The 1,490-nt window shown below is 41.3% G+C and overlaps 1 protein-coding gene across 1 annotated transcript in view; it reads left to right on the top strand.

Annotated features, from left to right (window-relative positions):
- LOC101855859 (gastric triacylglycerol lipase-like) overlaps positions 1-1,490 on the top strand; it is a gene marked incomplete at its 5' end in the record, with an annotated part of 9,672 nt that overhangs the window by 5,422 nt on the left and 2,760 nt on the right. Inside the window, one exon of the mRNA XM_013080668.2 lies at positions 364-435. Within this exon, the coding sequence (XP_012936122.1) occupies positions 364-435 (72 nt within the window). The remainder of the gene's footprint in view (positions 1-363; positions 436-1,490) is intronic.

Below are 1,490 nucleotides of genomic sequence, written 5' to 3'. Positions count from 1 at the left end.
TTGGATCACCCTGTATCTTACATGGATGTGTTTTGAGCTCCCATCGACACAATTTAAATAATTTAGGAGGTGGGCCCCGACCCTACCTAACAGGGCCACCGAGAATGATATAATATTGTCCCAGCAGAAAGACAGAGACACTCCATAAAAAGTTCTCCCCACAAGGAATCGAACTCAGGGCTTCTGCATGCTACGGCAGAGCGACATATAAACTGCTACACCGCATGCGCTGGTGCTTTGTGTACGGGATAATCGTACACCGCATCTCTAACAACAACCTTTGAAATAAAATGATGCAGCTCGGTTTTTATCCACGTTCATCTGTTCGTTGTGAATTTCTCTTGCTTTTTATTTTTATTGTAGACCGTCAAGAATGGAGTCTTTGAAAACTACGATGAAGGATCGCCAGAAGCAAATCGCAAACGTTACGGACAGGTAAAACCCAAAATACTCGCATATATTTTTTTGAATGTCGGTTACTTTATATTTACGACCAAAGCATTTAGTAGTAGTAGTAGTAGTAGAAGAAGTAGTAGAAGTAGTAGTAGTAGTAGTAGTAGTAGTAGTAGTAGTAGTAGTAGTAGTAGTAGAAGGCAAGAAATAAGATTTATCATGCGTCTTCAATATGGGAGTAAGAAGTGTCAACAACCTTTTCGTGGCATTGTCTTTTTGGGAATTCGAACACGAACAGAGATGGTCAGAAGGCTGCCCAATGTGCTCTCACTCTCAACTAAACTAATGACACCCCCCTTCATTCCCAGTCTGTAAAAAAATCTGATTACTGCTCATCCCTAGCTACTCATCAGTCTCCTGTGGACTAAGAGCTGTATCCCCTCTTTTTGCTAGTCTTTTTTCCTTTGGTCATACGCCGATAGACATCTCAAGCACGTGATTCAAGCACATCCCCCACCCCTATACACACAGACACACAGGCAAGCAGACACATACGTGCTTGTACATTCAAATATATGAAATTACATATTATTATATACATAAGTATTCGTACAATATAGATATGTATGTGCTCAAATATACATACACTTAAATACACCCATGCACGCATACTTTCACATACACACACACACACACACACACACACACATACACACACACACACACACACACACACACACACACACATACACACACACACACACACACACTCACACACACACACATACACACACACACACACACACACATACACACATACACACAGAAACACACACATACTTACACAAACGCATACACCTCATTTCTGCCTCATTACTTAAAAGAGCAGCCTTGAAATAACCCCCCAAAGCATTACAATGATACCCCAATAAAAAGCGCCCATTCAGTAATAGAAGTAGCTCTCTTTATCGTAAAATAATGCGTCGAACCACAAACTGACCCGGATGGTCTGTCGTCAACAACGCACTAGTGCACACAATGGATATCTGATCTGCATTTTTTCAGACTTCGCCCTAACCTAGTGACTCTACCAATGC

Source organism: Aplysia californica, unplaced genomic scaffold (genome assembly GCF_000002075.1).
Source record: "Aplysia californica isolate F4 #8 unplaced genomic scaffold, AplCal3.0 scaffold00095, whole genome shotgun sequence".
NCBI lineage: Eukaryota > Metazoa > Mollusca > Gastropoda > Aplysiida > Aplysiidae > Aplysia > Aplysia californica.
Note: the sequence above shows the minus strand (reverse complement) of the source record. Positions and strands in the feature narration are given on the sequence as shown.